The sequence below is a fragment of the Silene latifolia genome, chromosome 2 (assembly GCF_048544455.1).
Source record: "Silene latifolia isolate original U9 population chromosome 2, ASM4854445v1, whole genome shotgun sequence".
NCBI lineage: Eukaryota > Viridiplantae > Streptophyta > Magnoliopsida > Caryophyllales > Caryophyllaceae > Silene > Silene latifolia.
Genome location: NC_133527.1, coordinates 135,937,322 through 135,948,662, shown reverse-complemented (window position 1 = coordinate 135,948,662; position 11,341 = coordinate 135,937,322). Strand labels below are relative to the sequence as shown.

Below are 11,341 nucleotides of genomic sequence, written 5' to 3'. Positions count from 1 at the left end.
CTATATACATGTATTCATACTAAGCATATCTAACCATCCTTGTACTCGCCCACTATTAGGCCTAAACTGCCTACCACGAATGCGCAGCCTAATCTCATCCTTGCACTGATGTACTAACACTCGTGGAGTAGGTACTAGTCCATCAATGCGGCACTTGTTTCTACACCTCCAAATCTGGTAGCATAAGCTCGCCAAAACCACTGCTACCACTTGCTTAACCACAAGAGAACGAGAACGAAATTTAACCCACCACTCAATAAAGTCTTGCTGAGGCAACATTATCTGTATCCAACCCTGCAACAGACTCAAACATCTCCTACTGAACTGACACTGAAAAAACAAGTGATCAATGGATTCATCAGCATCAGCACAAAGATAGCACACCTTATCCTGCACAATTCCCATCCTCATAAGCCTGTCCATTGTTAACAATCTCCTATGTGCAACCAACCAGATATTAAACCTATGCCTGGGGATAATCATAGAGTTACTCATCCAAAGATGCCACTCTTTATCATTGCCCTCCTCTACCAGCCACTGGTACCCTTGTTTTACAGAGTAATCAGACCCATGACTGAGGAGGTATGGTTTAATGAGCTCCTTCACCCAACATAATTTCTTCCATGGCCAACTTGCAGTGATACCAGGTGAATAACTAAACCAGTCCTGTTGCTTGATGTATACAGCATGTATCCATCTAACCCACAGGTGGTCTGCTTTAATGGCAATCCACCACACGTACTTTGCAATTGCAGCCACATTCCACCAATACAATTGCTTCATGCCAAGCCCTCCTTTTCTACCAGGCTGACAGACCTGTTTCCAAGCAACCAGACTAGGGCTCCCACTAGTATCAGTACCATGCCAAAGGAACTGCCTGCACATTGCATCAATTCTATTAATGACAGTCTTTGGGAGTATAAAAATTCGTGCCCAGTAGTTATGCAGTGTGCCCAACACAGATCTGATCAGGACCACTCTACCAGCATATGACAACTTTCTAGCCCCCAAAGCCTGAATTCTGGAACCAATTTTATCTATGAGGCACTGGCAATCATCCACCCCAATCCTTTTAGGGGTAATATTCACCCCCAAATACTTAAAAGGAACCTTCCCTCGTCTCATACCAGAGATTCTTTCAAGCATCATCATGGTGCTCTCATCAACACCATTACTATATATGTTGGACTTACTAGGACTCATAGTCAAACCAGAAGCAAGTGAAAAAGTTTTGAAGGCTCTCAATAAGAGCATAACAGACTGTCTATCCCCTCTACAAAACATGATCAAGTCATCTGCAAAACACAGATGACTTAATTGAACCCTCTTGCAAAAAGGATGAAATATGAACTCAGGCTTGCTTTGAACCCATTAAATCAACCTGCTTAAATATTCAAGGCATAAAGTGAACAACAAAGGTGAAAGGGGGTCACCCTGCCTCAAGCCCCTTTTACCCTGGAAAAAGCCAAACAAATTGCCATTAAGTGATATAGAATAAGAGGTGGTAGTCACACATTGCATCACCAACTCCACCATATGAGAAGGGAACCCCAAGGCATCAAGCATTTCACGCAAAAAGGACCACTCAACACTATCATAGGCTTTTTGCAGATCCACTTTCATCAAGATTCTAGGTGAACAAGCTTTCCTTTTATACATCTTTATCAAGTCTTGAGTGAGCAAGATATTCCCTACAATATCCCTACCTTTCACAAAAGCACTCTGAGAGTGACTAATGAGGCCAGGCAAAATAGGGCTTAACCTATTACAAATAACTTTTGCAACACATTTATAGATTGTGTTACAACAAGCTATAGAGCGAAATTGGAGGACAGTTTCAGGCACATCAGTTTTAGGTATCAGGGTAAGTATAGTGGTATTACATTCTTTCAACATGTTCCCTGCCTGATACACATTCTTAACAGCATGTATCACATCCTTCCCTACTGTATCCCACGCATCCTTGAAAAATTGGCTACTGTATCCATCTGGTCCAGGGGCCTTGGTACCAGGTATGGAAAATATGGCCGATTAATTTGAAGTTTATAGCTTATTTTTATAATTTTAAGTCCATTAATGAACAAATTTTAGAAATATGAGTTAATTATGGTCAAATAATTAGTGAAGACTAAATTTTGAGTCCTAAGAGGTTAGGGTAATTAACTTATGCATAAATATGAATTTATGTAATTTTGGTGATTATAAAATGTTGAATCACGCAAATCCGTAAAAACCGAGTAATATACGATATTGGCTATTTAAAGGCGATTTAGCATAAAATTGGGCATGTTCATACATATTATAATGCTGCATTTTCTTTATGATTGTCATAATTTTATTTATGTAATTTTGAATTATGTAATTTTTACTTAGTATGGCCTTAGTTTTTAATTGGTATTACCCGAAATGTATGGGAATATCGATTCGGTTGTAATTTTATTGTGATCTCGTATCACCGTTTTGTAATTTAATAGATTTATTTTATTATAGTTACAAATGTATAATAGGAAATTATGTAATTTATTATGTAATTTTATTTATTCCGGAGTTCCCAAAGACGGATTTCTTCAAGATGGCAATACATAAAGACGGTGTTACCTCGAGATGCGTGCCACAACCGAAGTTCAAGGGATCAATGGAGTTGGTTTCCGAATATGTAATAGTTAAATAGTTTTCTATTTTAAGAAGGCCATACTAGGATTTATTTTTATGCTTTGCATTTTATTTATATGTCGCATGCATCGCTAAATCGCCATAACTAAAACATGCATCGTCTTAATCGAGTTCATCGACCGTGTCAAATACAATTATCGTAGTTCACTGCTTTAGTTCACTTAAAACGTGATAGATAATAAATTGACATGACCTCTCGCTAAAACAAATCAATTGAGACATAGCCTTACCAAAGAGTAGAAACCATGAAAACCTATTTCGCGAGGGAGTGCACTCGGCTACCCCGGGGTACAAACCTTGTTACGTAGGGGAAGTGGGTGATGAATGTCTATCCACCGAATTCATGTTGATGAGGGTTTCATCGGCTACCCCGTGCCCAAGTTAATATGGGTTTGGATAATGGACACATTTATTCGAAATTTGGATTGAACTCAACAAAAGTTTTTGATAAGGGTTTCATCGGCTACCCCGTGCCCTTGTCGGATGTGTTCTGGGCTATAGATAAATATTAGAGTAAATTTATCGACCGAGAGTTCTAAAAGTAGAATCGATTAAAAGGTTAGTCCACCGAGTTATATTGATAAGGGTTTCATCGGCTACCCCGTGCCCGAGTTGATATGAATTTGGATCTCGGAATCATTTATTATAGTTGGGTAGAGGTCACTATATAAATGCTCATATATTGTTAATTTATTTACAAATATGATTTAAAAGACAAATATTAATATTTCCTTTCCTCCATACTTGTAGTTCATTACAATGAATCCATCAAGCGCTACCGCACCGATAACTATTGAGTCATACCACAATGTTTTTGACGACGTTTGCTCCAACAATGATTTCGACACTACTAGAGAACTTCATTTTGGGATAGGTTCGGATGGAAACCTTAACTTCATCACCTCTTCTAAACCACCTACTACTACTAGATCTCGTGTGAGCCCGTCTTAGGAAGAATACCTCATACAATCTATAGGGTCTTTGTCTCTGGAAGATAAAGATGCCAAAACTAGTGGGAGCTCAAGCAATCAAGTTCTTGCTTCCAAGGGCAAAAGGTTCAAGAAGAAGGGAAAGAAAGTCAAAAACTTCAAGCAAGTTAATGATGAGTGCCATTATTGCTATGGCATGGGACATTGGCTTAGGAATTGTCCCGTATATTTGCGAAATATAAGGGAAGGAATCATCACTCCAAAAGGTAAAATTCCTAAGGAAATTTATGTTATTGATATAAATTATACTTCCACTAGGGCATGGGTACTAGATACCGGTTGTCGTTCTCACCTTTGTAATCATTTACAGGGTTTAATAGATGTGAAGAGGCTTAGCAAGGGAGATGTGGATCTACGCCTTGGAAATGGAGCTCGAGTAGCGGCCGAATCCAAAGGAACTTATGTTTTAGCTTTGCCTAACGGATTTGAGTTGTATTTACATAATTGTTTTTATGTGCCTACACTCTCTAAAAACATTATTTCAATCGCCATGCTAGACATGGACGGTTTTTGTTTTGTCATTAACAAGAATCGTTGTACTATTTCAAGGAACGACTTGGCTATAGGCCAAGCTTCCTCTATCAATGGCATTTACATTTTAGAGACCTCGAATCCGACTAATGATATCTATAACATTCAATCAAAGAAACTCAAAACAAGTGACCCAAGTGAAGCGTTCATTTGGCATTGTCGATTAGGTCACATAAACGAGAATCGCATCAAAAGATTAATTTTGACTAATGTGATTACACCATTTGATTATCAATCATATGGTACATGCGAATATTGCCTACTTGACAAAATGACTCGTAATCCTTTTAGTGGTAAAGGGACACGAGCTAGTGAACTATTGGGACTCATACACACCGATGTATGTGGACCAATGAGCACAAGAGTGAAGCATTTGATAAAGCACAAGAGTGAAGCATTTGAGAAATTCAAAGAATTTCAAAACGAAGTAGAGAACCAATTGAACAAAAGGATTAAGGCACTACGATCCGATCGTGGTGGAGAGTATCTTAGCCTTGAATTCGATTCACACTTGAAAGATTGTGGTATTATATCACAACTTTCTCCACCCGGAACGCCACAACTCAATGGTGTTGCCGAAAGGAGAAATTGAACCCTACTTGATATGGTTCGATCCATGATGAGTCAAACCGAGTTACCGAACTCGTTTTGGGGATTTGCAATCCAAACTGCAATTCTATCTTTGAATAATAGTCCCACTAAAGCCACCGAAAAGACTCCATTTGAAATATGGAAAGGAAGAGTTCCTAATCTATCCTACATGAAAATCTGGGGATGTGATGCTTACGTCAAGGCAAAGTCCGACAATAAGCTTGCCCCAAGATCCGTAAAATGCATCTTTGTAGGTTACCCTTTGACCTCTCGAGGTTACTACTTCTACAAACCTCAAGAAAACAAAGTGTTTGTGTCTTCCGAGGCTGTCTTCTTAGAAAGCCAATTTATTTCTAAGAGACAGAGTGGGAGAAATTTTGAACTTGATGAAGTTCAAGAGCCACAAACCGAGATAGAGACGCAAGAAGATGTTCCTTCGTCATCTAACACGGTTGTCTATCCTCCACTAAGAAGAACGAGTCGTGTTATACGCCATCCCGATCGATATGTGGGACTTATCGAAGAAGATGTAACGCTCGATGTGTTGTTTTTAGAAAGTGACGAACCCGCAACCTACAAGGCCGCAATCTCTAGTCCAAATTCCTCCTTATGGCTTGAAGCCATGAAGTCCGAAATGGATTCTATGCATGAAAACCAAGTTTAAGACTTGGTAGATTTGCCTAAAGGGGCAAGACCTCTTCAATGCAAATGGATATTCAAAGTCAAAAATGGCATAGAAGGACATGATGATGTCTACAAAGCTAGGCTAGTGGCAAAAGGATTTACCCAAGTCCAAGGTCTCCATTATGATAAGACCTTCGCACCCGTAGCCATGCTAAGATCCATACGGATTTTGTTAGCGATTGCCGCATTTCATGATTATGAAATATGGCAAATGGATGTCAAGACCGCTTTTCTACATGGGCATTTAGAAGAAGAGGTGTACATGATACAACCCGAAGGTTTTGTTGATTCTAAAAATCCTAACAAAGTGTGCAAACTTAAGAGATCCATTTATGGTCTTAAGCAAGCATCCAGAAGTTGGAATCATCGATTCAATCATGTTATAAAAGAAAATGGTTTCACTCGAAGTGTTGAGGAACCATGTTTATACATGAAATTCAGTGGGAGCAATGTTGTGTTCCTAATCTTGTATGTCGATGACATACTACTCATTGGAAATGATATTCCAATGTTGTCTTCTGTTAAGAAGTGGTTAGGTAACCACTTCCAAATGAAGGATTTAGGAGAAGCATAACGCATATTAGGTATCCGGATCCATAGAGATAGATTCAAGAGGATATTGGCACTAAGTCAAGAGTCTTATGTTGATAAGATTCTTCGACGGTTTAGCATGGACAAATCAAAAAGAGGATTGGTACCTATGGTAACCGGGACGATATTGAGCAAGACTCAATCTCCCTCCGAACCCCATGATGTTGAACACATGAAGATGATCCCTTATGCTTCCGCTGTTGGATCAATCATGTATGCCATGATATGCACACGTCCTTATGTCTCGTATGCCTTGAGCATGATGAGTAGATATCAAGGAAATCCAGGTGAGAGTCACTGGATAGCCGTCAAGAACATCCTTAAGTACTTGAGAAGAACTAAGGATTCTATCCTAGTGTTTGGAGGAGACACTGAGCTGCGTGTTAAAGGATACACGGACTCAAGTTTTCAAACAGATAGAGATGACATGAAATCACAAGCTGGTTTCGTTTTCATGCTCAATGGTGGTGCCGTAAGGTGGAGAAGCTTCAAGGAAGTCAGAATCGCGGATTCTACAACGGAGGTCGAGTACATTGCAAAGATCGAAGTCGCTAAGGAAACTGTTTGGATCAGGCAATTCACGGAAGGTCTAAGAGTAGTACCTACCGCCAATGATCCCATCACTCTCTATTGTGATAATAGTGGGACGATCTTCCAAGCTAAGGAGCCGAAGTCTAGTAATCGATCTAGACATGTACTTAGAAAGTATCATGTAATAAGAGATTTCATTGAAAGAAAGGAAATTGCGATTTGTAAGGTTGGGACGGATGACAACATAGCCGATCCGCTCACCAAACCTTTATCGCAGGCTAAACATGATGGACATATGGCGTCCATGGGACTTAAACGTGTACCAAGTCTATGTTAGATTTTGAAATGAAATAAAAGTGTTGTTTTTATTCATGTTCATAATCACATTTGTCTTTTATCTTTAATTTATACATTGTTACATCCAAACGGGTTGTAATGACAATTGAACCCCGTTAAAGTGAACACGGATTAACATAGTATTTGCCCATAGTCACTTGTATGAGGTGACATCTCGAAGTGACTAGAGTGTGATGCGATTGATGGCAAGTTCAAGTGCCATAGAGTCATGTGAGATGACTAGTCGATCACATAGGCGGAATGTTAGGAACATTTTGTCGGGCCTTATGACCGCTTATAGAGTTCTGGCAAATTTATATAGCCTGGTCGTGGCGAGAGCTGCTATAGTATTCAAATGAGTCGATTCTTTTGACTAAAGACTATTCGCCTAATATGGCACAGTTTTAGATTAACTTTGATTTGTGTTACTACGACCTTCGTAAATGGGGTCAAATGGGCATATTTTGGGTTATGATGGCTGTGGCTAGTTGAAGGGAATGAGTGCGATAGGAATTGTCCACCCCTAGTCAGGGTTATAACAATATCTCAGGGCCACTCGAGGAGTAATGAACTGGAAATGCGTGGCCACGCTCGGAATGTATCCATGGTGGATAAATCCGGTCAATCAGTTATTCTCCAGATCGAGGAAACCACTCTCCATATGATCACTTGCAAGTACGACCTGAAAGACACCTTGCATTGAGTGGGAGATAGTAACAGGACAAGAGAATTGGTGACGCACACTTGTCGAGGACAAGTGGGAGATTGTTGGAATATGTGTCCTCCGACAATAATGCGATCACAACTGTTGATCATGATGATCACATGTTTAAATCTCATTTTAAAAGGATACGATTGGGAAGTATTTATACTGTCAACTGGTCCACACATATCGGTAATGATTGGCTGACTAGAGTTTGACATTACTGTCGTGCGACGGTGGTGACCAGTTGATCCCCTAGGTCATACCTAAAGGATAATACTCTTAATTGATAAATTAATTAATCGTATAATGTTACGAGTTAATTATATTACTTGATAAATTGACGGACGATTTTGGAAGTAAAATTTACGTATTTCATTATAATCTGATTAAATGAGATACGGTCTGAGTAATCGAATTGTTTCATTACTCAGATGAAATTATTGTTTAAGGAAACAATTGAAATTGAATGAATTATTATAAATACAATTTATTGTGATTTATAATTGGTAAAATATTTTGGTTCACGTAATTGTGAATTACTAAGTCGATTTTTGTATATGACGTATTTTTATTAATACGTTGATTTTTAATATGTTAAAAATACATAACAATTTTATGTTACATGTGACATGTGACATATTAACAAATTGACAAAGATAAAATGGAATCCATTTTATCTCAATTTGGCCGAAATATTGGAAGGAATTAACATATATATTATGTTGATTAAAGTTAATGGAAAGCATAATGATGTTAACCTAATGCTAGCCATGCACACCTACACTTTCTTGTAAAGAACACATTGTGCATGCATTGGCCACACTTCCCCCCACCCTGCCTGGTTTTGGACAAAGAGGAACCAAGGGTTTTCTCTTATTTTCTCCAATATACACTACATGCAATATCTAGTGTAAAAATAAATTCATTCAAACAACATACAAATATTTTTAGTGAGATAAAAATATTCTCTTCCTCCTTCTTCCTCCTCTTGACCGAAAATTAGAGAGGACCAAATATTTTTGGGTCATTTTATTTAAAAGATTAATGTTATTCTAGTATTAATAATATTAATTTTATTAAGGGTATATCTTGGGTATCATTCCTTGGGAGGGATTCTACATTTGAGTCCTTGTTCATCCATTGAGGAAAGCACAAGAACAAAAGAGAAGGAGATCTCTTTTGTGCCCATATAAACCGAAAATACAATGTAAGATAAAGATTTCTTCCTTAAATTGTTTATAGTTTGCATGCATAAGATCACAAATTAATTTTATGATTAAATTAACTTAGAACATATATGAATATGTTAGTATATAGATCTACTTTTCCTTCAATGGGTTATATTTATGAAAAATAGCTTTTATGATAAGTGTAACACCCCCACATACTAAGGTGCCTTACCAAGGACCAACCTAGCATGAGAGACTGTTACCATCTCGGTTGCCCGAGGTTAGTATATCAAAAGAAACCATTTCACAACATTTATTAAAGTATATAAGTTAAAGTTTACAAGTTCCAAAACCAAATCAAAACAAGTGTTAACTAATACTCAAAACAACTGAATCTAAAACAGCTAATCTCATAACAGCGGAAGCTAGACTCGAAGTGATGACTCCCCATCTCGTCCCCATAGCTAAAGACCATTATCACCTGTAACAATCTGCTCACCATCCCCGAATGGATCACCACAGATTTTACAAAACAACAACGGGGTCACTGATAAGGCTAAAGTCGTATCACCTTAATCAAAATAATCCCAAACGGACACTAAAAATGCAGATAGTGAAGTCAGGGGTCGAACCACAAGGAAACGTGAAAACTGCTAATTACCTATGAGTAGATTCTAGACTATTAGGTCACAAAGTTGATTTATTTGGTTCGTAGTAACTAAACGATTGTAAATTAAGACGATATCAAATATATAAAACAAGTCTAGGGATTCCGGTTTACAATGAATATCAATTAGGGTATTTAGGGTCAATTAACTAACATGGACTGACTATCTATGGCTATATGTCTTGTCGGTACTATATATCCTTTAGATCTGCATTTAGCATGCAGTCGCTATGATTAAGTCGTTCTACCTAATTATTGTAAGCCTTTCTTAGCATTAATCCCGTCGGCAATAATACTAATTCGCGACACTAACTAATTAACCCCGACCGGTAATTAATCAAATAGATTGATAAACAAATAATAGGCGATAGTCGATCTAAGCAGCTAATAAATTTATTAACCCTAATTAATATTCAACGATCCCCTTCAACCCTAGATGGAGAATTAGCTACGCATAACAATAGAATGAACGATAAAAATATAATTAAAGAAAACATAAGAATAGAGATTAAAAATACCGAACAATGATTAATTGGAAGATTAAAGGTATGAACGATCTTTTAAGCAATAATATAAAAGAGTTTTTAAAGAGGAAAGCTAAACTAAACTAAACTAGGGATTTAGAATAGTGAAAAGTATAACCTAATTATTGGGTAGGAGTTTCCTATTTATACTATTACATAATAATTAAATAAATCCATTTAAGGAATGTTTCATAAAAACTGAGTCAAACTAGATACTCGATCGAGTGACTTCAACAACTTCAGCTTCTTCGTGTTTTGTTCTCTTCTTGTTTTCGTCTTGCCGACTCCGCGGTGCTCCATTTTACTCTTTTGCTCCACAAATGCATCCAATCTGCATTAAAACACCAAAAAGCGGAAGTATCGACATTTCTAATATAAACGACATATATTAACATATTATAACACCAAACCGTCTCAAAAGCAAGTAAGGGGAGAAATAAATGTGTATATAATTATGACTCATCAAACTCCCCCAAACCAACTCTTTGCTTGTCGCTAAGCAAAGTACTAGCATAATACAAAAGCTAAGGCAATCATACGAATGGTAAATGAATAACTCAGAGCTAACCTTTAATGCATATACAAATCTCAAGCTATCAATATCTATAAAAAGTAATGACCAAAGTGTACCAATAAAACAAATTCAAAGGCACGGGTAAGTGGAAAACGCAGCTCAAGTCCCATGATACCGTAGTAAAGACAAATGCCAAATACCTTTCGATCTTGCAAGATAAATTAGCTGGATTCTCGCTGATTCACTCATGCACTCATAAGTATGGGTGATTTATGTGTAAGATATAAAGAAATAGACATTCACTCAACGTATGAAACATGCATGCATTCTAATGTGATAGAAATTTATCCAACTAATATGCATTCACAATATAGACAAAAGGCCCCCCTGATGGTAATTTTTGACAAGGCTAAAGTCGTATCACCTTATGTAATACTACAGTTTTCTATGTCTACGGGTACTCTATCGAGTGGGGCTTACTCTGTCGAGTAAGTATGTTTTTATACGAAACAGTAGTCTGCTTGATGGGTACTCGATCGAGTACATGTGACACTCGATCGAGTAAGGGTAACTCGATCGAGTACGTCACTTACTCGATCGAGTAAGTTAGTCTTACGGGTTATTTTAGCCGGGTTTTGTTAATAACGCGTGTTTGGTATTTAAGGGTTCCGTCATCTTTCTTAATCACTTTTCACTTTTCTAAAAACCTTTCAAAGAGAGAAAAGAGTACGTTGTTTCATTCTTCGCGTTATTATCAAATCCCAAGGGGTAAGATTTTCGGATCGTCGTGTTCTTTACGCCGTTGAGTTCTTCGTGTCAAGGGTAAGATTCTTGT

At 37.7% G+C, this 11,341-nt stretch overlaps 1 protein-coding gene across 1 annotated transcript in view; it reads right to left on the bottom strand.

The window, feature by feature from the left end:
* The window catches only part of LOC141641358 (uncharacterized), an 88,568-nt gene continuing 77,227 nt past the window's right edge, over window positions 1-11,341 (bottom strand). Inside the window, exons 6-7 of the mRNA XM_074450025.1 lie at window positions 1,455-2,001; window positions 1-1,295 (exon numbers count right to left, since the gene is read on the bottom strand). Of these exons, the coding sequence (XP_074306126.1) occupies window positions 1-1,295; window positions 1,455-2,001 (1,842 nt within the window). The remainder of the gene's footprint in view (window positions 1,296-1,454; window positions 2,002-11,341) is intronic.